The sequence below is a fragment of the Schistocerca serialis genome, chromosome 8 (genome assembly GCF_023864345.2).
Source record: "Schistocerca serialis cubense isolate TAMUIC-IGC-003099 chromosome 8, iqSchSeri2.2, whole genome shotgun sequence".
Taxonomy (NCBI): Eukaryota; Metazoa; Arthropoda; class Insecta; order Orthoptera; family Acrididae; genus Schistocerca; species Schistocerca serialis.
In genome coordinates this window covers 51,462,897-51,486,435 of record NC_064645.1, presented here as the reverse complement: position 1 = coordinate 51,486,435, position 23,539 = coordinate 51,462,897, and the positions used below count along the sequence as shown (strand labels likewise).

General features: G+C 41.9%; 1 protein-coding gene across 1 annotated transcript in view; it reads left to right on the top strand.

The window, feature by feature from the left end:
- Positions 1–20,580: 20,580 nt before the first annotated feature.
- LOC126416814 (midasin-like) overlaps positions 20,581–23,539 on the top strand; it is a 118,616-nt gene continuing 115,657 nt past the window's right edge. The window contains exons 1-2 of the mRNA XM_050084697.1: positions 20,581–20,730; positions 22,134–22,286. Coding sequence (XP_049940654.1) covers positions 20,581–20,730; positions 22,134–22,286 — 303 coding nt within the window. The remainder of the gene's footprint in view (positions 20,731–22,133; positions 22,287–23,539) is intronic.

Genomic DNA, 23,539 nt, shown 5'->3' with positions numbered 1-23,539 from the left:
AAATACATTTTTATTAGTACAGTTTATACTGGTTAGCGTTTCTTCTTTCATTTATATTTTATATTTACGTGTTGTGTTTAACACACTATTTAGCGTTAATATAGTCTTACACATGATTGAAAACAGTCTGAAAAAGTTCGGATGGTTTTTCAATTACACGTTTGTGCATAGTATGTTGGTAGCACTTTGTCACCTTGCCTGTTAGGCTGTGTAGCAGACTTCAAAACTGTGCGGATCAGCATAACGAAAAGGCGAGGGGTCTCGCTCGTTTTGTCGATGACTGTACCTCCTATATGGGGACCAGTTCTACGTGCAAATGAAAGGGGTGGTAATGGGTAGCCTTCTCTCACCGATGATGGCCAATCTCCTCATGGAGAGATTTGAAGAGGAGGCACTTACATCGGCCCCAGATCAACTGCAATGCTTTTTTTAGGTACGTGGAAGACGCCTTTGTTATATGGCATTCCTAGGTGTACTAGTCAATAGGATGGCAGGTGGTATCTTCAGTCACAGTGCGTAGGCCTACCCCAAACACACTGCGACTTGTAACTGCACGCCAGCAGTTGCCACTATCCGACATACAAAAATAGTTTACTCAGAACTGGTTGAACAGGCACGAATAATTTGGCTACGGAGATAGAACACTTGTAATCTGCGTTCTACAAAAGCGGATACTCTTCTAGATATGTTCAAAACGCACTACGGTATGTTTACCCATCAGAGGATCCTTAAAAGGTAAAAGACGAAATGAAGAAAGTTGGATATTTGCCATATGCCGGGCCGATATCTGCAAAACTCAGTAGAATTCTCCTCGAACATAACATCAAGAGCGTGTTCCATCCACCCACCAAGCTTAAGGCTCTGCCAGGGAGTGTGAAGGTTTACCTGGATCTGCGGAAAGCGGGCTTTTACCACATACGTTTTGAATGTGGGATGGAATATATCGGCCAGACGACTATTACCGTTGTCATAGGTGCAAAGAACATCAAAGGCACACCATACTGACACAGGCAACCAAGTCAGCGATTGTCGCGCATTGTTTAAAATTCAATCATTCTATGAACTATAACGATGCCAAAATTCTAACACATACATCGAGATACTGGGACAGCATTAGCAAAGAATCTATTGAGATTAAGGTCACGGAGAGTATTATTAACCGCGACACCAGTTTCCAGTTGAGTTCTGCCTCGAATTCGGGATTCGGTCTTCTGAAGTCGCTACGGGAACAACACGAAGACCCCGTGGGACACATGTATGAAGACGGAATTAGAGGAAACTGAACGGTGCGTATAGCATAGGACGCACACGGAATGCTACCTCAGACAACAGATCAATACCTGAGGACGCTCTACCGGGTCTCGAGCGGCAATTTGAGCAACAGCGGCCTGAAAACAACACTGCAGCCGCCCCTGGTGTGCACGGAGGGTAGCACTGTCATCAACAGATCCTCTCATTGATATCTTCCACTTTGAATTCAACTCCAACTCATGAATTTCTCTTATACACACCTGATTGTTTCTAAGACGTACAGGTTGAACCATAGGATCCTGTCTAATTAGAGCACTCCGATCTTAGTTTTCATTTCCTTCGTTCCCTCCTGCTTCCTGTACATGTATTATATTATCCGTATTTTCCTGCAGGCTACACATTTCCTGTGAATTTTGAACATGTGGTACCATTTTACATTGCCGAACACTTAGTCTGTTCTCTTTTGTCTTAATTTTCCATAAATCTTGCTTCAATTATCAATCACTATCTCAGCACTGCTTGCTCGTGTCCATCTGCGTCAAAGCCAAATCCAGAAGCAGATCCAGATCATTCTCTCTCACTCTTCCGTGTATTATTCTTATCACCAATGTGGATGCATGAGGTGTTAAGCTGATTGTGCGACAGTCCTGCATCATACTAGAGTAGCATTTGTTTCACATACGTATGTACTTCAGTCGTGCGTAATAGGTGGAACATTGTGGACCTCTTGGCTACTTGCTTCCGTTGTGCCATAACAAGAGCCAGGTTTGTTGGGTAGTTCAAATTTAAATCTGTCCGAATTTAAGCTCCAGAGCTTCGAAGATTGTAACTGATTCCAGTGACGGATAACCAATCTCGTGACCAAAGCACCTCAAAGCTTTTCGCCCATTTAACGGCATTCATTATTTTTATACCTTGTGGTCAGTCTTTGCAACATACGATCATCACCTATACTACCTGTGGATGAACACAGGTGTTCGAAAGCAAGTGTCATATATTTCAAACTGACGCAGTATTGTCCAAATCAGCAAGGAAATTTCCCGTAGTCACACATGGAGCTAGACTCTATAAGTAGGGCGGCATGTTATTTTCTCGGACCATGGCATCCTTCTCTGTTAAGCACACTCTCTTTCAAATACATCTGCCTCTGTCCGGATTGCGTTCCATGCGTTGGTCACACGCTCCTGCTACGTTCGCACTTTGTCGATGGACTGGGCATACACCGATGACCTTAAATGCCTCCACAGCCAGAAATCCGGCACATTCGTCTCCGGTGAATGATGGGGAAATGATACCGGACCTACTCGGCGAGGATACCGCCTAAGAAACGATGCGGTATAGTGCTCCGCTGTACACAGTTCTGCAGTAGGACTGGTAATCGGTAATACAAAGCACTCGTTCACCTGTTTGGATAAGCGTCTCGCTCAGTGTGTCTGTCACCTGCAACTGCTGCGCATTAGCTGATGCTGAAGCTATCATGACCCCACAAAGCCACGTTTGCAGCAGGAATGCCATCAGCCCTCACGACCGTACCGCCGTAATTTACTCTGCCATCACATGAGAACGCCGCCTTACTTGTAAATATAACGGAGACTGTGAACTGGCGATATTCAACCATCTATATCTCAATATGTTCTTGTTTCCGATCACGTCATTATTTTCTTCTTTCAGTTCTGAATAATACTAAATCCTGCAAGAATATCTGAAACTTTTTAAAATAGTGTGCATCAGTTAACGCCTACATAGTGAGAAAAATCCCGATGGTATATGATTACAGGTTGAGTCAGCTTCCGAACTGTCTGTTGAGTCGGTCAAGATCTCTGTCTGCAGAAGACTCTTTTACAGATTTTCTTTCTGCTGAAAAGTCCAAATGAGTGAGCATAAAACTTGTTCCACAGGTTTACAACAGACGGACGTTGTCAGTAGCGCCGTATTATCATGTGAATCTGCCCAGCGACTTCTCCTGAAAACTGGATTGACCTACGCTTCTTTTCCCATCGCTTGGTACCGTCAGTTGCTCCAGCTACCTAGTTGCTCCAGCGACCTATAATAAACTGGTAATCGAAGGGGTGCAACTTCTTTGAGTGACCTCTGTAGAATGTCCCAGCTTCTCATCCGATCTTGATGCTTTTCCTCTGGAAAAGGATTTCAGTTGATTTCCTATATCCTGAATACTTGTCGCAAAACTAACACTTCCACGTTTGTGCAATGGGTGAAAGTAGCATCCGAATTACGATCTGTTGTGATTTTCGGAAAACTGAATTCAGCAATATGGTCTTCTCTTATCGTCTTGCATTTCTGTGCCAGTATGGCGAACGAAGTGAGTGATAGATAATTCCGATTATTTAAGCGGATTTCCAATCAACTTACGCATCTTCAGTGGAGTACAACTTGCAGTAGTCACAGTATGAGCTGGTTGAGTTTTACCAAACTGCCAATGTGAGCAACGTATACTGTTTGCGCTAGTTCATGCGAAACTGTTTCCACAAAACCACAGTGCAGATACAGTAATCGAGAATGCATGTTGCTAAATTAGAACTCCATCTCATGTGTGTGCACTTTTCTGCAAACAGCATTAAACATACATCCCAAGCAAATAAGTCTGTTAAATGTCTCATCCGGAACTCTCCCACCTAACGCCATCGTAGATAAGTTCTTCGCTTTACGTTCTATCCAAATAGATCACCTTATGTCCAATTTTCTTTTCTTTTTGAGGATCAGAACTGACAGAATTATGTCCAGTAATTATGGAATTGTTTTCAATGTAAATGTAAAACTGCAATAGCAAAACGAGCATCCAAATTAAATAAACAGTTTTCTCTGGATGTACGAACCAACTTGCCTTATTACCGTAAGGTGGAAGGGAATGCAAATACGTTGTCAGATGCATGTGAGAAGAATGCTAAGAATAAGTAAATAAAAGAACACAGTTGTTGTATCATCATCACTATTCCCTGACAGTATCAGTAGTTTGTTTTCCACTACTTACGACCATACGTAGTGAGAGGTAGAAGTGAAATAGTCCGTAGTAAGAACGTTCATACTGGCTGTTATTGTCGGCTTAGCATTATCATTAACGTGAAGTATTTCGGAACGTGTTATAGTGGTTTACAGGTTCAGGAAAATATGTCACATATGTTTTTTTAGGCGCTGGAAGTCAAGACCTTGCAACATGTGTGGCTGAACTACATCGTCGTCGGCTCTATGTGATGATCCTCCCCCCTTTCATAGCATTATATCACTAACACCCAAAACTCCAGATGTGAAACAGTTAGATTAATACCAAACGTTGTGTGTCGATAAAGTATCAACCTGGTATTCTCGGTGGTATTATTGAGAGAAAAGGAAAATAAATAAAATGTGTTCGTTGCACACCCTACGCTTTCCTTGGTTCCTGGAGTGTAGTAATGGGATATGGTGACCAGCAAAAATAACATTGCTACGAACTCCGAAACGTCCTTTTACATGTCAAGGGTATGTTATCCATTATAACAATATCACGCGTAAACTGTTTTTACAAAAATCGTGATCCGTGGGTTTCGAACTCGGGACGTTTAAGACGAGGAGCTAAAGCCTTACCCACTAACTTACCACAGCTCTCTGTGGCGTTTTATCACAGATACGCTTCTCCTAGACTCCATTGTGCTGGTGTTACTTTTAATTATCGTTTATCGATGTTCTGTTGGACGACAGCACCCAGCACGAACTAAATCGGTGTTTTGGTTGGTACTCTATTGACACACAACGTTTGGTACCGATCTGAGTGTCTGATATCTGGAGGTTTGGGTGTAAGTACGAGCAATAACGACACAGATTAGATTTTCTAACTTTTATTTGCGTGTTGCCGAGTTTACAATCTTCAGTGTTCTAAATTGGATGTAGTAATATATCAATAACAACAAAGGCGTAACTGAAATATAATTATGTAGACGTCCTTAAGTGTGGTGTGTATATAAATTACAAGATCTATGACTACACAAAAAGAGCTGAAAGACCACAGAACTTCCTCATTATGCGACGGGAGCAAATTGAGAACTGGTGTAAAACGGATAAGGACATACAGTAAACACAACTAGAACTTATTTTTCGAGTCTCAAATGTTTCATAACGATGGATTCATAATTGAATTATTCAGTGAAAGAAACTCATTAGGGCTACTGCTGCTAGGGTACGTCTAGTACCTCAGGAAGACAACATGAACTCAGGAAAGTTGGATGGGTATCAATGAAAACCTTGGCAGTTTTACCCTATGAGGCATTAACTTTATTCTTTACTTTTCAACTCTAAATAAAATAGTGAAAGTTTTTAGTAGGCTGAAGGAAGGAATGAAGGTGATGCAAACTTGATCACTCTATATCCAAACTATCGATTAAGGATCCAAAAAGTTTCCAACTGATTAAAGGGATTTCTAGAACCGAGCTCAAACTTTATCCTACTTTGTGATGTACTAGATAAGTAGAACGTAAATTTGCGTTTGACGTCTCGTCCACGTTTGGATCGGAAAAAGGTGTACCAATAAACGGATCATAACCTTTTCAAGGGAACCATTCCGGCACCTGCTTGAAGTGGACTGAGAAAATGAATAAAATTCAGGTGAAAACGTTGAATGAGGATCTCAGCATCTCGAGATCTATGAAACTCCAGCGCGTTAACCACTTCGCCTACACGGCCTTCTCTTCTTTCTCGGCCATAACTCAAAGAATACTTTGTATCTCATTAAGACATCAGATGTGGGCTGCTAGGCATTAGATACATTTGATGCGCCTGTTTCCTTTCCCTCTTGGAGTCGTTAATCTAACGACATTCTTGTTAGTCCTCTCATGTTAGCCCTCAAGTCGACTTTAATCAACTGGGTAGGAGAGGAAGGAAAATATGGAGTTATGTGAAGAAGGTGTAGTTAGGACAGTCAACACACACACACACACACACACACACACACACAGACACACACACACACACACACACACACAAAGAGCCTTTACTTTGTTGCATTTTTATTAATTTTATTATTACTACATTATTTCGCTTGGGTTTACTGAGCCATACTGCAAACTGCGTGGTACAAATGTCAACTCATATATGTATAGGAAACATAGTATAAATAATGGCTACAATAGTTTTAAATTAATTTGGTGTTTCACATATGATCAACACTTAGAGCTAAGGAATCTTCACATATCAAATGTAGTCAGGAAACACAAAGTAATATTCAAGAGAGAATGAAATGCATACACACAGAGATTAACAAGAGTATTCACTTATAAATAACAAACCATATTTCGTACAACCACACTGTTATTTCGTGTAAAGCAAATAAGGGCTTTCTTGAATGACACCTAAGGTTGGCTGCCGCATTATAAAATCGATTTCATTCAGTATTTCGGCGATTCAGCTGTTCCCCATCCTTATCAGAACCCCTGTTGCTGCATCCTGTTGAAAACTGATGCCAAGTTTGCAGGTCTTCGTAATATACAGGCCTCTGAAGAGACTTTCGATTCTGATTACTCCGGGAAAACCTAAAATTTCAAACAGGAGCCTTATTTATTCTCCTCGGTTCTGAGTTTGGGTTTTGCGAACGAAAATTTTGTATTGGTTGTCAATTAAATATTCTGGGACCGAATAAGACTGAAATAACAAATTTTTAAAAATTCTTCTGAATCATAAAAGTATTAGGGCAAGTAGACTCATATATGCTACATCATTCATCTAACTCGTTTTACATCCTAATAATGACATATTTTCACGGATTATCTTTAGATATTTTATTTGTAATCTGACAACTGAAATATATAAAAATTTTACGTAAGTACCGCAAAAGTTAGTTAATTATTATGTCATAAAATACTATCAGAAAACTGTTCACTCCAGCGCCTTCAGAATGTACGTTGCACGTTTTTATGTCACGCCAAGTATATTATATTGATTGCTGCATTAAACTTGAAACAATCACGGATACATGACAATGTTTTGCAATACAGTCATCAAAGCTCTGTAAGCAAGACTCGAAATGTTTTAACAGTCGCTCACTTTCTCGACTATAGAAACCCGCTCCTGCCCACGCAGCCATTGTAGAACAGCTGTGTAAATGTCTTCATCGCCGGAAAATTTGTGACTGGTGTGAATCAGCTCCTCGATACCTTCACATTGTCGTCTATGGTAGACGTACAAGTCAATGGCCACCATTGGCGATCAGCATGACCCTCATCTGTCCGGCTTTGGTCAAACTGCTGGCAGAATTTCACTGTTGCTGAACTCGATATTGAATGTAGTCCAAAACAGCGTCAGAATTCACGGCTAACCTGTGTGTCAGACGTTATGCCCACAATGATCGTACTGTACCGCGTAATTCAAACTTGGAGTACGTGTCCAGCTGTCGCGTGATTTCACTCTCACTTGTTATCTGTATCACTGGAGAACTGTGTCTGCAAGATACCCAGAGCATGTACTGTCTTCTGACAACGCGTCACACTTGTTGCACAAGCATGGGCTGTCATGTGTCGCTTACTTTTGCAAGACCCTATGTATATGGTCCTTTATACTGTTTCTTCTATTTGCTATCTCTCTCTCTCTCTCTCTCTCTCTCTCTCTCTCTCTCTTCATCCGAACAGGCTATGAAGGCCCAACGGTACCGACCGGCCGCCGTGTCATCCTAAGACCACAGGCGTCACCCAGGATGTGGATATGGAGGGGCATGGGGTCAGCACACCGCTCTCCCAGCCGTGTGTCAGTTTACAAGACCGGAGCCGCTACTTCTCAAACAAGTAGCTCTTCAGTTTGCCTCACAAGGGCTGGGTGCACCCCGCTTGCCAACAGCGCACGGCAGACCGCATGGTCGCCCATCCAAGTGCTAGCCCAGCCCGACAGCGCTTGACTTCGTTGATCTGACGGGAACCGGTGTCTTCATTGCGGCAAGGTCGTTGACTCTATTTGTTATGGAATTGAAAAAATAGTTCCTTCTTTCTGTTTCTCTGAAACGAAAACGTGTTTTGCATTTAGTGCACTACACAAATGTGATATGAAGAACGCCATTACACCAGAGGTTAAAACTCTCCAGTATGCAGATGATTTATGCCTTTTTCTACACTTAAAGGCCAAATCTCTATGCCTGACTTCAGACAGGTATCCTTAAAACCAGGCAACGCAATCATAATCAACGTTTACAAGTTTTATTCAACATATCAGGTAGACGTACTATATGAAACATCCTTAATGTTCTCTTGTCACAGGCTTTGGTGTTCTGGTGCGTTACCTCATTGGAAATGCGTAATCTTTGTCATCATATTCCGCCTTCTCTTCTTCGCTCTCTTCTACGCCTAGTATTCTCTGCGGTGAATGTGCCGAATGGATACATAGCACTACACCTATAAACAGCATCGCTGTGTTGTTTTGAGGAAATAAATGATCTCTTTCTCCATAGCGCAGGATATATTAACATTTTGAAGCATTTTCTGTAGTCAATCCAGTCCAAAAGTACAGAAATTACCTCTATTTCTTAAAATCATGCTAACGCTGCGATAAACATGTTTCTTCAGTCAACCTACTGGGAGCTTGCAGAAACGAAAGTGCGTGGTGGACAGAAAGCACATGGTGTGAAGTACAAGCCACAATCGAGGACAGCGAATTTACTTACTTTTCTGAGCTAGAAGAAAATAAAATTAGTATGTAGCGTAAACGCATCAGAAGGAGTGGGGAAGATATTTGAGGATCCCTATGATATAACAAAACATGAGCACTTGTTGGAATGGGAATCATCAATTTCACAAGGTTTTGCACTAAAGAGTTTTGATGTATTTCCAAGTACTTGTAGGTAAACAGATGGTTACTTGCGTCCCCTTCTTTCTTGTGTATTCTGACACTCGCAGAAACGGATATCCCTGACACCTACCAAATGTAAGTGGTTAGGATGAGCATATGGTTCATACGAATAAGAACCAAGATAGCTTTCAGCTTCCTGCTAGGCTTAAAGCCTCGAAGACAGAAGAACCTTCTAATTACTGGCTGGATCGCAGTGTCGCCCACAGATGGATATCTGAGGATGGTAGAACGACGTTCATCGGACATCCAGAACCATTGGAATTCTTCGCCAGCTTTGCGACTGTCTCCTAAGCCAGACATACATGATCTGTGGCCCATTGGAACGACATTCTCATACCTTTTCGTTTATTTCTCAATGCTTATCGTAAAATTACAAATTCCTGAATATTCATCTTACTGTTACACTCTAGTCTGAATAGAATGGAACACGCTTTTTGATTTCTAGACTACAGCAGGTTCTGGAGCCTCACATAAATACCTAATGTCAGAGCCTCTCGAATCGCTGCCGCTTCTGCAGTAAAATATGTACAAGGTGGCGGCAGACGTAGTTCATGGCAATACTTCAGCTGCGGGAGAAGTAATACGCATCTCTCTGCTGAAGTCTCTTGAAATTAAAAGCAATCAATATAAAAGTGAACAAAGTGCGTCAGTGAAGTTTAAAGTAGGCAATGAAACTGGAACTCAATGTGCCAAAGCAATTTTTCATCGTACTGTAAATAGTGACCGCCGAGATTTTACATCTGAAACCGGAATGGGTTTCTAAGTTGGTCTATGGATGTATCTGTTTGAACCTAACTGTAGATACTGTGCACTGAGCCTAATGCTTTCACTAGCAGAGGGCAGACACTCCTCATTTCCAATGCAGACCTTGTGTGTGGAAGACACCCTCATTTGTCGCAGGAACGTGAGTAATCTGTATTGGGCTGCTGCCCTACTTGGCTATTAAAATATCTCTCCAAGTACGGACGTCGTCATGCAGCAGGGCTTCAATGACTTCTCCTAGTAAGACATTCTTGTAAGTTGATCGCAGTTCTCCAAGGCCCACAAGCCGGCACCCGAATTCTACCAAGTCAGACTGATGAAGCCCACCTTTCGCAACGGTGTGGTACAGCGATCATTCTAATCGATGATGCAGCGGAAGAAGACAGAGTTACAGTGGTCACACCGTCAAGTTCCAGCTGCACGTCTCATTGCGTTAATGCTGCTTCTTTTCGTGGTTACATAGTGGGCTGATGACAACTGTAGAAAATTTCTTAGTCCAACTGTTAGGTCGTTGGCAGCCATACAGTCATTGAAGGTGTAAATGGCTCTGCCTGACATTAGGCATAGAGATTTGGTCTTTAAGTGTAGAAGAAAAGCGATAAATCATTTGCATACTGGAGAGATTTAACCTCTGGTGTTCTTCATGCCCCGTGTGTATATTAAAAACAGAGTAGTGCGCTGATCTGAGCGTTTAGGGAGTCCTCTTGAGTTTGTATGAGTAATTCTTTCTTATTTTAACACACTTGGTACTGCGCTTTGGAAAGATCTGAACACAAAACAAAATAAGTCTTTCAAGAGCTCTTTTAGTAAACGCCGACAAGCCGACAACGGGATAGGTATGTAGGATGTTGGACTTCCAGGCACCGATTTAGATTAGGAAACTGGAACCATTATTTGAAATGTTCAGGGGGTAGCAGACTCTAATTCAGAAGTAGATAAGGTTCGTAGAAAAGTCGTGAAGGGACGATTCGTCACGAGAGAGAGCACGAGACAGTGAGCATAATGATCTCTTTCATCTGAGACAGGTGTCTTAGGAAATTATCATATGCGATGACTGCTGGGGGGAATTTATCCAGTTAAGAGGTTTTTACAATTTTTAAAACATGTTAGTTCGAGCATTTACATCCCAGTTTCACGGGTGATCTTCCACAGATCAGAAGATTTTACCCTTCTTACGTTCTAGACGACGTTCGGCAGTCACTGGTGAGTATTCCGTATTCCACCGTACCACGGAGTTCTTAACATGTAACTAAGTTAAATGTCGCTTTTGATACTAGAAGTCTTTCGCATTTAATACTCTAAAGAATGTATAGTAAGATACTTACACTGAGCCGGTCTCTGGTAAACTTACTTCAGCAACTGTGTTATTACTTTTTGAAAGAGTGCCAGTTTTTGTTATTTGTGTTCCAATGACTCTTAGGAAAGAATTCCATGTCTCTTGTTGTCGCTTCCATCTTCCAAATAACAGGAGAAGTTACCTTATCCTGATTTTTGATGCAATATCGACCGAGTACAAATATTCACTTTTGGTGGCAAGAATTACGTGAGCCACTATTGTGGCGAGAGACTCCAGGACAGGAGAGCCGTCGTTGGGGACTGTGTGGTGACTGTCTTTCATTACATTAGGTGAGCTCTGTCCTGCGTCTCTTGTACACGAATTTCCCTAAATAGAGGTGTGAGCGCTGAAATTCCCGCAGAGCACCAGCGGTTGCTCAAGTTGGAGCAACAGTACTTTCCACTCTTACTTCACTTATCTCAGTTCTCGGGTGGTAAAAACCGGCTAACGGGGTGGATAATACAGAACGTAATTTAATTCGTGCTACCGATATTTGCAGTCCTGCGGTAGGGGAACTAATGTGTATATCCGAGAAAGTAATTCCTGCCGCAGCAGGACAGCGGCACCCCCTTTAGAGTCGAATCTGCCTGACCTAATAACAAAGTACCTTCTACAGGTGATATGCCTATCTAGTTTGGATCACGTTTCGGAAATCGAAGCAGCACACACATTTTTTAGATGGCTTTCTTGTAACAGGCTGTCTCTGTTGTCTACGGCTGACCGAATATGCCACTGAAGGACCTTGAAAATTACGATTGGAAATAATGCTTAGAGTTAAAATTCTTACGTCTCTCGTGTCTAGCTCTGCTCGGATAAGGAAATATACCTCACTTGTTAATATGAAACTCCACATATTATCTCGGAGTTAACTGCAGCTGCCATTCGTCGTGGACGTCCTGAACACTGACACACTGTGTTACGGCTTGGTAATATGGAATTCCAGTTCGCCTGGGATAAATGAAGCAGGAGGATACCGAGTGAGCCTCCATTGTATCTCTTAACTCCTCACTTGATGTAACATAAAAATAATTCGAAAACATATGCATACCTGCACTGTTCGGTATTGCACTTCACCACAGTCCCACTGAACGTGAAGCATTGATCGAAGTATACAATTCATTTTTTCTCAACGTTTGGAATAAATACCCCTATTAATGCAGATTTTACAGTTTCAAGAGAGTATTCCAACGAACTGAGACGAGGGTCAAATCCTTGTCAGAGCCAGTCCACAAAAAAAAAAAAAAAAAAAAAACCTGAACTTTCTGATCGCTATGCAGTCCACGTTTGAGGCGACGTCATGATTGTCTTAATGTATAGGCACTGGTTTATGCGTACAGTGATTTTGTTTTGGCTTCTCAGGTGCTACGCAGCATATTGTGCTGTTCGTGTCTTCCCTGCAGGAAGAAAACGAAGAAAACGCAGAAAACGAAGGAAGCGACACCTTATGTGGAGCGCTACACAAGTAGAAAAGAGTGGAAGAAAGACCTTGATGCTGGAATAATGGATCTGAACATGGTGAGCAACTCCAAGACGTATCAAAAACGGCACAGCGATGTTAAAGCATTACTGAAATTAGTAACAATGCTTACTCTAGTAGCAAAATCTGTTCTTTTAACTTCCCAGTTTTTTTCAATATTCCAACTATTTGTTTTATTTTTCTGGTTTATATTAAATCTTAAATTAGACCTTACAAACATACACTCATTTTCGGTGTCTACGTCTAATTCTAGAGAACTGTTGTTAGACTTTATTTGATATCTTTACGCTCTCAACGTTAATATAAAATCGATGAGATGGCTGTCATAATCACATTGACTTTCCAAGTGCAGGTTTTTATTTTATGCACTTCAAAGATTATGATTGTTGTATCATGTTATGTACATCTGAACACTCAAGGAGGCGCTCTCCTTTATCGTTGGTGATTCACTGTCCAAATCTCTTTGCCCTCAGCCAGCCACGATCACTTTCCATGAAGAGTTTCAGATCTCACCTTAGATAATTTTACTCCTTTATGAAGCGACTATATTTTCATAGCTAATGAACATATATTTAAATGAGGAGCGTAGTATTATATAGTCGAAATATTTGTCTTATAACAGGACAAATACTAACAATTAAATAAATCCGTATAAATCAAATAGTGGGTGTATTATTAATAACTGCAAATCATACAATGTCTGTTCGCTTTCATTATTAATTTCTACAGCAGTATTATCATAAACATACATTTTAACCGGATTTTGTTTTGAATTTATTTGGCTTCAGTCGCCCTTGAACTTTGCTTCATACGGGCTTTACACGTACACTGATCAGACAGAACATATGACGACCTACCTAATAGCCGGTATGTCTACCTTTGGCACGGATAACAGCGCTGTCACGTCGTGCTAAGGAAGCGGTGACACCTTGATAGGTCGCTGGAGTTACTTGGCACCACATCTGCACACACAGGTCACCCGATTCCCGTAAATTCGGGGAAGGGGAGCGATGAGCTCTGAAGCCACGTTCGGTCACATCCCACGTGTGTTCCGTAGGGTACAGATCTGGCGGCTTGGGGTGTTCGGCAAGCCACTCCACCACACTCCTGGTCTCGTGACATGGTGCATTATCTTGCGTCGACGCTTGTGGAGGCCAGTCGTTAGGAGTGTTCGGTGCTCTGTGTATTCAGATACACTTGTACTCTGCACAGCCTTAAAGTCTGATCTTAGTTTCGTCACAGTTCGCCACCTGTCCCGGTTTTGCAGTCTGACTTCTGTAATGAGGTGTTGCCGCCCAACCTCACGACGTAAGGACATGGTTTTACGTTGGTTTCGCTGCATCTTAAAGTCATTCACCACAGCACTTCTCGAAAACTCGGTAAGTCGTGCAGCTCCCGGCACGGTCATGCCGAGACTCTGGGGCATCACAATCTGACCTCAGCCCAACAGAGATGATCGCGCGCCTTCCCTATTCTACAAACGAACAACATTGTCACTGATAGTACATGCACAAGCGTGTGTCAGACTAGCAGTCGTTCCTTGCCGAGTGACGCCGCTATTGGCTGGACGTGTTTATATGTATAGTAGGTCTGTGGTCATAATGTTCTGTCTGATCAGTGTATGTGACTTCTGCTGTGGTAAGAACTAAATATAAAACCGTCACCTACGCAATACCATAACTCCATGATATTTTTAGGTCATCAGACTCTCTGCTTTTTCATATTGCTTCCTTCGGTAATATTCTCATGACTGTGAACCTATTATACACATCACAGGTTATAGTCCGCTTATTTTATTGTATTCTTGTCCACTCCATATGCATTTTAAAGATTGAACTACACAATTTTATTTTCGCAAGAATGGAGTTATACTAACTCATCAGAATTTCTGATCACTGTGCGCCACGTAAATCTATTATAATCTTTTCGTTCTATGTCCACCCCTTTATCTACTTTCATTGCTCTCTTAAAATTAACTTTTAAAGAACAACATATTTGACCTGTGCGAATTATGATTTGCTTATTTTAGTGCGATATTAGTTTAGTTTTGAGAGCCAGTTGGCGTTTCTTATATATTTATTGGCTGAGTACACGGGGGCGCCCGGGTTTTTATTTCTCCCAATTTACTATTAGAAAGGAAGAAATACACACGTTTTCTGTCTCCTCTCTTCCATCTGCTAACTCACACACTCTCCCTCTCCAGTTCACGACTACGTCACCATCTCCCTCATGCACACTTCCCAAACGCCCCTTCCCTCTGTCTGTCTACTTCTACCACTTCTCTCTGTCCATCTCCTCTTTCCACCTCTCTCTGGCCATCTACTAACCCGGTCTTGCTCCGTTCACTTCCTCCTCCCACACTATGTTCATGTACTCCTCCCCCTTTCTCTCTGTTCATCTTTTTCTCACAATATCTCCTGTCCAGTGCGCCTGTCTCTCGTCTCTCACTTCCATCTCTTCTTCGCCTCACTCTGTCCGTCTCCTCTGCCATGTCTCGATGTCCGTCTCTTCCTTTCCCTCTCCGACTGTCTCTCTCCTTGTCGCTCCTCTCTCTTATATCCCCTGGGACACATTCTGACACACACAGAAAAACAGCAGTGTAACCCATAACACGACAATAACCATACTCTATGCTTTCAGTATTTGAATGGTTCAAATGGCTCTGAGCACTATGGGACTTAACTTCTAAGGTCATCAGTCCCCTAGAACTTAGAACTACTTAAACCTGACTAACCTTAGGACAGCACACACATCCATGCCCGAGGCAGGATTCGAACCTGCGACCGTACCGGTCGCGCGGTTGCAGACTGTAGCGCCTAGAACCGCTCGGCCACCCCGGCCGGCTTCAGTATTTGACCTGAGAAAGAGAGCACTCAGTGTCTTGCAAATTTCTCTAATTGACATCTCCAGGAAGTGAAGAAAGGAAATTAGTTTACCGTTTCTACATTTTCGCTGTTCGCACAGCATCACGTTTTAATTTATTACTTCTGTACTACTGTGTACGAGACACCTCTTCGCATGCTATATTCACAACACCACAGAGTCTACCGTCGTTGTAACACATATAACTGAGGAAGCATGATATCAAAGACTAAGAAGCGTGAAATACTGACACATCATGCATAACTTATTAATCTGTTGGTTCTTTCCTATCAACTGCATTCGCAACACTTGTCACAGCCGTATCCACAAATCCTGTAGAGCATACTTAGAAAATTATTTATTTGTACGTCATATATAATTCAGGAGATTTGATGTCATAAATAGTGAGCTGTGTGGAAATGAATCTGCAGGACGAACTTCGTTAGAGACACAGGTAAAATATATCTACAAATACACCTTAAATACAGAGTCCGCAAGAAAGATTTATAGACACTTTAAGGAACGAAAAGTATTACTTACGTGTTATTTTACATTTAATAATTATCACACATTTTTTACAATCTACAGTTTCGCACATTGTTGCTTTAATTGTTCAAAATGTTACCGTTGGCGGCTATACACATAACAGAACGTCGAGCTGTCGCCGCAACTACATCAGTCGATGTTACAGTGGAGATCGCTGCACACGTCGCTGTAGTGTCCTGGCAAAGTTCCTCCAGCGTGTGCGTGGCTTACGTCGATAGGCGTTATCTTTCACAGTTCCCCACAAGTAAAAGTTCATATGTGTTAGACGTGGCGACCGTGTAGGGAACTCAATGGGCCCTCTTCGTCTAATCCAATGCCCTGGAAAATTATCATCCAGGAAAGCTCGTGTGGCTAGGTGGTAGTGTGGTGGCGCCCCATCCTGTTGGTAGAAGACCTCTTCATCAGCTCCATAAAGAGCACATATACCTGCCAAAGTTTATGAGTGTAAAATTTCCAGGTGCATTTCTCCAGTGACAGTAACATCAAAGAAAGAGAGTTCTACTAAGCCCCCGGTTGATAGTCCACACCACAAATGGACCCCTGGTAGTTTGAGCGCTTCATGCACATAAAACATGCGGATTTTCCGGTTTTCAGCACACACTGTCATGCAGATTCACAGTTCCATTAAGCTTAAATTGCGTCTCGTCACTCCACACTAACTTCGTCACAAATTGTTCGTCATCTGTTACCATTTGCTGACACCATTCGCAAAATTGCATTCGGCGATCAGGATCGTCGTCATAAATCGCGTTCAGTAATCGTGGAACGTAAACTTTCAACTTTGCAGCTTTCAGGATTCTTCGTACACCTGTACTGCTAACCCTCACTTCACGTGCACATTGCGTAGCAGACTGCTGAGTAGAATTTACAAAATAATTTCCAACACGAGTGCCGACGATGCAGGACTTGTAGCTGTACGCTGTCTTCCTGATCTTCCTCTATGAATATCACAAATCGTTCCATGCAATTCAGACTTGTCAATGATGCATTTAATTGTTAGGCGGATTGGCGGTTCCCTTTTCCAACTCCCGCCTGCACTGACGTTGCACTTCAACGAATAATCAAGCCTGAAAAATCACTTCAATATACATTTTCGTTACTAAAATGCCGAGCGTGCTCCGGCCATCTTGTTTTCTCAATTCCAAGATAGAAGTACTAACACCTGTTGTGCCAAAGATCCTACTACAACACACTCGTAACTCAAATCGTACGATATTATCGATATCTCGATAGAGCCTGACAAAGAGTGTATACATTTTTTCTAGCGGACTCTGCATTTTAAATAAATGTGAAGCATAGTTGTCATGTTCATACACTGTCAAAGACACTGCAAAAATCTCATCCTATATGTTTAGCTTATTTGGTACACATATTCGTTACGATCTTGGAATAACATATTGTGAGATGAGAATCACAAGCCTCCTATACTTGTGGGAGTGATAACACGGACAGACAAGGGACAGGAGGATGTGGATGTACAGTGAGGGAAAAGGAGGGATCGAAACAGATAGTGAGAGGAGGTGACAGACAAGGAGTGGTGGAGCAGGAAATGGACAGAGAGAAGGGGGAGGAGGAGATGGACAGCGAAAGGAGAGAGGAAGAGAATGACTTTGACAGGGAGAGAAGAGAAGGGCGGGGAAAGGGGAGAAGAAGATAGACAGAGAGATGGGGAGCCAGAAATGGATTGAACAGGGGAAGAGGAGGAGACGGTCAAACAGAAGGGAGGAGGGAAGGAAGGGAAGAAGGAGTAAGAGGGAGGGGGTACGAGGAAGTGGAAGTAGAGGGGGAAGCAAGAGATCGACATAAGGGAAAGGAGTGCATAGATAGAGGGGGAGCACAGAGAAAGGATGAGCAGATGGAAGAAGAGAATGCTTAAAATGGGTCTGAGCACTATGGGACTTCACATCTGAGGTCATCAGTCCCCTAGAACTTAGAACAGCTTAAACCTGACTAACCTAAGGACATCACACACATCCATGCCCGAGGTAGGATTCGAACCCTGCGATCGCAGCAATAGCGCAGTTCCAGACTGAAGCGCCTAGAACCGCTCGGCGGAAGGAGAGACTAGTGAGAAGTAGAAAGTTGGAGAGAGTGGTGGGAGGAGACAGACAGAGTGAAGGGCACGAGGAGGTGGACAAAGAGTTGTGAGTACACAACGTCCAACGAATAATGCGTCCAAGAAACCGACAGTTAGACGAACGTTGATCGTAAAAGGAAGAAGAGTGCTTCTGCGATTCCATATACTTGGTTACAAGACCCCTATATTCTTTCTCTCGAAACCGTTATGGAGGGTAATTCCGATTACCTTAATAATAATAGCCCAAGTGACCCGTTGAGATAAGTGTGATCCTGTAAGCAGATTGTTTATTTGCACAGTTTGTATGAAAACGTAGCAAAAACATGAACTGTATAGGATAAATGTGAAAAATATTGCCGCGCTTCATTAGAGAGGACCAGAGGTGGCGAATGTTTCACGGTACATTTTCTTGTCAAGATATTGTGTGGATCAAACGGCATCGTACACCTATTACACGTAATCAGAAACTGAATGTAAGTAAAGGCACCATGATATGAACACGTTAGTGTCTGATGGCAAACTGTAACCAGAATTGTGGAATTTTGTTTTTCGGCTCACGACAGCAGTAAGCTCCTACGAGGGTGAATTCTTTAATGAACGAATGGGACACTGGGTGAGCTACTCTCTGTCTCAGGTTAAGCCAGACCTCATTGACGACCCTGAAATCTGCTGAAGGCGTCGCTTGCAGTAGTAGTTATCACTGTTTGAGCTGAGCTTAACGATAGAAGTGTGATTCAAGAATGGAGACAGACAGGAACCGTTTTAGAATATATGCTCTTTCCTGGCCACACGTATCACATAGTGTGGTGGAAATCTCGACCCACGACGTCTGAATATGGCGAACCAGTACAATAAATAATTTGTCGGCTTGTTCCCCTGATGAAAGCCTTTCCTATGTCTCAGACAAGCATTCTGAGTTACCAGTTACAACAACAAAAGCGTAAACCGTGCAAAAGAGTCACTGTTTCGGAATTGTCATGCTCTACTGAAAGGCAATAGACAGGATACTTCGTCACAAAAAGAACACTGACTCTGTCAGTCAATACGTATCCCCAAAGAGTCTCTGTGCTATAACCATAATATCATCGTCAATGCGTCAGCATAAGTGCTGTTATGGAGTCGTAGCACGGGTGACAGTTAAGATTACTCCCTTAAAGAATACCAATGGTGCGTGGTAGATCACTGATTATAGAAACCCTGTGGAAATCGAAAGTATTACGGAATAATGGCCCCTGGGTCCGATCTAATGGCTAATTGTTCGTCTGGTTTGCATTAGAACGCTCCTTGCATTTATTGGTAGGGAAAACTTGATTGAAAGCATTGGCGCTTACGAATACTTGCTTGCTTTTCCATTTGATAACACTGCTATATTATTCGATGGAGAAATACTGCCTTTGTTACATCAAAGCGGAGGTTCTGGAACTATAAACATACAAGAACAATTGCCAATGAAACTTAGATGTTACCAAAAAAGTGGAAACCATTTAGGCCATTGAAAGATATTCTGTAACGGTAGATCAAGTATGTTTACTAAGGGAGGTACCTAAACGAAACAATTGCCCTATAATAAAACAATAATTAAAAAGAATAACGATGTACATATGGAGTAGTATCATGGGTGTGAAACATTAAAGAAAAAAATACATAGTAACTTTAAGCAAGTATACAATTTCAGAAACTGTTACACCGTGCCATGAATCTGAATTATTATATGTGGCTAAATTTTTTCCATCTAATAATTTATCAGGACACCTAATTGATATGATATTATCAAGGTATTACATTAATTAATTTAATTCAGCAGATGATTTAGGGTAGTATTATTAGCATAACTTTATATTTTCGTTTCCAACTTTCATGTTTATATTTGATTTCAAAATTTACTCTGTACTTAGTGTTCACATCTATGTATACATATGTACTGCTGTAATTAGTAAATAAAACATCATCATAGACGTTATAGACATCCTGATCCAAAGGTAATCAATTATGGTTATGGAACATGAGTCTCTTGACTGGTTTCATTCTTCTTCGTGGGCTAATCTTTTTATATCAGTAAGTTTACCACGCTGCATTGGCAAAATCTGCTTAATATCTTCTACAGTTAGCACCTACACAAAAGTTTTGGTTTCAAGTGGCCGTTAACTAGTTTAGGATTTCTTAGCAGCAGTCCCATTAACCTGCGTCCAATCCTGTTGAGCATGTTCCTTTAAAGGCTTACCTCACCTTTTCACTCTTGTACCTCTCATTTCTCAACTTTATTTAATTTCTTAATTTATAACCGCTCCGTATAACACTATGTAACAAATTCTTCAGACTTTACACATACGAACTGCCTATGCGACATAAAATCCATTCATGTGTGGTAAGTCGAATCTCTAGAGTATTCCTATGTGTTAGATATATGCAATACTACAAGAGTCAGTAATAGCAAAACCAAAACACCCACAGTTTATGGAGTACGGACGCTTCAGAGAGAGAAGGGAGCCAGAATATCCGTCCATCTTCGAGATCTTTCCCTGTAAACCGACTCCAGGACCTGCCCCTCGCATCAAGAAAGAAGAGAATAGTAAGGACGATACTCGCAAGGACGGCCGTGCAGAGGTGAGCAAACATCAGTACAACCGGGTATACATCGCAGAATCAGTCACTCTCCCAGACAGCTCTCTCATTTTTACACGTGGGGCTAGGTAAGGAACTCACTTTGTTGTAATCCATTAATACAAAATAGCGGTGGTTACAATATCCTAAAATAAATGTGACATACAACGGAATGATATTGCTGTGGAAAGTAAACTTCTGTTGTAAAATTACAAGGATACGGAATATACCACTCGTTTGAAACACAAGCTAAAAACGCATGGTAACAGTCGATTCAGTCTCAACATGGTTTCCCATGTGCATTCGACATGCTACCTCATGTGTCCAGTACAGGATGTACGACCATACGGAGTGTTAGCTTCAGTACCTGTTCATGAAACTAAGTGCTGCTACGAACTGCAGTGGGCATATGCTGTCGGTAATATGGGGCACAAATCCGACTTCAGTTTCTATTCAGTAGCTGTAGGAGAAACAGACACGATACCAATGCGACGTAATATGGTTTACGGTTCCAGTGCTTGTGGCCCCCATCAATGCGACATGCAGAATAAGGTTTTGAAACATGAAGAACAGTTAATAAGAATATAAGTGACCAGACCACACCACACGAAGATAGAACAGAGAGTTGTATAGTGTGAGGGGCTCTTAAACAAAAGGTAACGATGTTGTGGTAATCTCTTTGTGTAGGCTTCCAGAATGTGAATTCGGGGTAGACTAGGCCGTGTCATAGAGCTTTACACGTATATTCACGTGACGATCAGAGGATCAAGTGAGAGAAATTAAGGTGTTAACAGAGAGTATTATAAAAATAAATGTGGGTTCTCGCTGGCAAATTTTCTTGTTTACAATTGCCTGCGTATTTTACTATGTTCTTGCTGTATGTATACTTCTGCTCTACTGTCGCTATTAGTGAGCAAAGATGCAATACAAACGTTATACACAAAACGGATCACAGACAATGTCTATATTTTTCGAGTCATATACCTATTGACTTGTTTCAGCTTTCTTCATATGTTGTGTACTACACAGTGCGCGGACAACAATCTGGTGTTTATACACTTTTCACACCTTCGCATTCTTCCTCTTTCAGGTGCGGGGTTTATTATTCCTACATGCCTTATCATTATTCGTGTCAACCAACCTTTATTTTGTTAAGTGTGCCACGTTAAAACATTCTGCACCCTTTTCATTCACGTGCCTCTCAGTTCCCTATCTCTATTTGATATATTATTTTTTGACAAACGCCTATAGCATCACATTTCACATTCGCTATTAGACACAATTATGGTCTGCTAACTTGATATACAATCTGTTTAACAAAGCTAAGTCAGTTGTCTAAAGTTTCCTTCTGTTAGACATATGACATCCTAGCTGAATAAGCGATAGTAAAACCAAACCATCTACAGGGCCATGCTGTTGGGCGCGTCAAGAAGAGAAATGCAGCCGAAGAAATACCACCGTCTGATGACCGCGAGCGCAAACACACTGAACGGCGTCGCCGTCGCCGCAAGAGACGTGAGAATAAACTGGTCGCCGCGCCGCAGGAGGGCCCTGCTGGGGTAAGTCAGCGTCATTACTGCCGTGGAGGGAAGGCAGGGAGAAGTGGACAGACAGGTTGAGAGCCGAGAAACAAAAGGTACTTCTTAAACTGCACTCATTGCAGAATCAGCCACTCTGCCAGATCACGTCTATCGAGAATTTTTGATGCTCCAGACATGCCTCCTCGACTATTAATTCCGGAAGGCCAGACTGTTAACGCACCTGAACACTTTAGTAGGATACCCTCGAACGAAACCGTAAGCTGAATATCAATGACGCCCCATATACCATCAGTGGCAGTTATGAGACAGTAGGGAACCAATAAAGCACTCGGAATCAATTACAACAGTTCGGCGATTTATGCCTGCAAGAAAGTGATGACTCATCTAACGTACATGGTCGAAACGAAGTGACTACCTTAACATAGCAGAAAACTTGGTAAGAATTAGTCGAAGTTAATCAGACTTCGAATACATTCCAACTGTATTAATGAAATCCTCTGTGACTGACACAAATGGTATACGGAGAACAACTTAAATTTCTTAAAACAGACCTGACACATGAAGAGCATCAGTGCAGTCTTTTCTGGTTTATTAAAATTCCATCAACAATTGTTCACGTGATGAGATAAGCGTGAGTTTGCAACTACTTAACCTAGCCAGACTACTTATGTGAAATAGTAGTAATAACAGCACACGCGACGTCAATGGCACAACTCGCAAACATGTGTTACAGCCTCTCACTGGAGCGAATCAGAGGTGGCCCAGGATTCTTGGTGCAGGTTCTGATAGGATTACTCCGAAGACGAAACCAGATGTCATCCCATCTCTATGTCCACTTCGTCTGCGATCAGCTTAATAACTGAAGTTTTAGCACGTAAAGATACTAATTACGAACAAGGACAATGTACACAGATATAAAGGGCTCTAATATGACAGGTGTGAACTGATAAAATTGTGCTGCGTTAATAATCTTACAGCAGATATAGGGGCTCTGATACTATACAGGATCAGCGCGAAAATCTGCTACGTGTTACTAAATACTTTCAGTATAACGAGTAATGGTCTATCAGGGCAACTGACATATAGGTAATTAATAACTCCACTTTTCTTTGGCACCAGATTCTGCATAATAATGTAAAACTAAATTACGTTTTCGTTAGGAAGCTCCCCTTGTGAGGTTACGACGAAGCCATCGACATACCTCTGTGGAAGTCAGAAGTATCTGTACCGGGTGACCTTACCGATTAACAAATCGCTTCCTATAGGATCAC